The 1,400-nt window shown below is 38.9% G+C and overlaps 1 protein-coding gene across 1 annotated transcript; it reads right to left on the reverse strand.

The window, feature by feature from the left end:
- Positions 1-697: 697 nt before the first annotated feature.
- LOC133252054 (large ribosomal subunit protein eL33-like) lies at positions 698-1,102 on the reverse strand. The gene has a single exon (XM_061424802.1). The coding sequence runs from the start codon at positions 1,046-1,048 to the stop codon at positions 698-700; it is 351 nt and encodes a 116-aa protein (XP_061280786.1). The 5' UTR covers positions 1,049-1,102.
- Positions 1,103-1,400: the final 298 nt, after the last annotated feature.

Below are 1,400 nucleotides of genomic sequence, written 5' to 3' on the forward strand. Positions count from 1 at the left end.
AGATCGGATAGTGAGAGCCTAGACATTTTTCAGATGTCAACAAAATGTCTTTGTTTACAAGGTGGAGAGAAATCTAGATAGACATTGTGTTATGTAGAACAGTTTGGCTAAATAATATTCCAGTGTGCGTGTGTGTATCACAACTTCTTTATCCATTCATCCGTTATAGGACACAGGTTGTTTCCTATCTTGGCTATTATAAATAAGGCTGCTGTGAACATGGAGCTGCAGGTATCTTTTCAAGTCAGTGTTTTTACTTCCTTTGGATATTTCCCTGAAGGGGAATTGCTAGATTGTACGTTAGTTCCAGTGGCGCCAAGTGGTAAAGAATCTGCCTGCCAATGCAGAAGACTCAGGAGATGGGGATTTGATCCCTGGGTTGGAAAAATTCCCTGGAGTAGGAAATGGAACCTCATTCCAGTATTCTTCCCTGGAAAATTCCATGGGCAGAGGAGTCTGGCGGGCTGCAGTCCACAGGTTGCAAAGTGTTGGACATGACTAAGTGACTGAGCATATACACATATTAGTTCTGTTTTTAACTTTTTAAGGATTCTCATACTGTTTTCCATAGTGGCTATTCCAGTTTATAATCCCACTAGCAGTATACAATCCACATCCATGCCAGCATTTGTTATCTCTAGTAGCTTTTTTATTCTCTTTAAACAAATCCACACTTTTATTTTTTTTTTCAATAAGTTTAAATCCTCAAAGGGTACAGTATCACATGGATTCTGGGTCCAATGGAAGGTTGGACCTTAGCAGGAAGGTTGCTTTGGAATTTGGCATGAACCATGCCACTGTTTCCATGAGCTCGAGTTATCTTTCCCCAGATTACTCTGGTTTTGTTAGGTTTTCCCCCAGGAGTTACCGTGCTGGTCTTTGCTTTGTACACAGAAACACATCTCTTGCCTAGACAGAATTCAGTTTCATCTCGAACATATACACCTTCAATTTTCAGCGGACCATTGTGTTCCCTCTGGTTCCGTAGACCCCACTTATAGCCAGCAAAAATGGCCTTGGACCACAGCCTTCCAGACATATTTGTCATTTTAGAAGTCCTGTTCCCAGCAGGCCTTCACAGGGTCCAAGATGGCTGAAAGAGCCTCTTGTCGTTTTGATAATGGCAATTCTATTGCCAATTCTATGAGATGTTATCTCATGGTGGTTTTGATTTGCATCTCTCTAATGACTGGTGATATTGAGCATATTTTCATGTATCTGTTTGCTTTTTGTATATATTCTTTGGAAAAAATGTCTATTAGGTCCTTTGTCCATTTTTTAATTGACTTATTTGATTATATATATATATTGGATATAAACCTATTATCAGATATATGGTTTGCAAATAGTTTTTTACCATTCTGTAGGTTATCTTTTCACTTTGTTGATGATTTCTTTTT

Source organism: Bos javanicus, chromosome 7, assembly GCF_032452875.1.
Source record: "Bos javanicus breed banteng chromosome 7, ARS-OSU_banteng_1.0, whole genome shotgun sequence".
Taxonomy (NCBI): domain Eukaryota; kingdom Metazoa; phylum Chordata; class Mammalia; order Artiodactyla; family Bovidae; genus Bos; species Bos javanicus.

Coding starts and splice junctions, on each gene's coding strand:
- LOC133252054 (XM_061424802.1), bottom strand. CDS start 1,048: ATGACAAATATGTCTGGAAGGCTGTGGTCCAAGGCCATTTTTGCTGGC.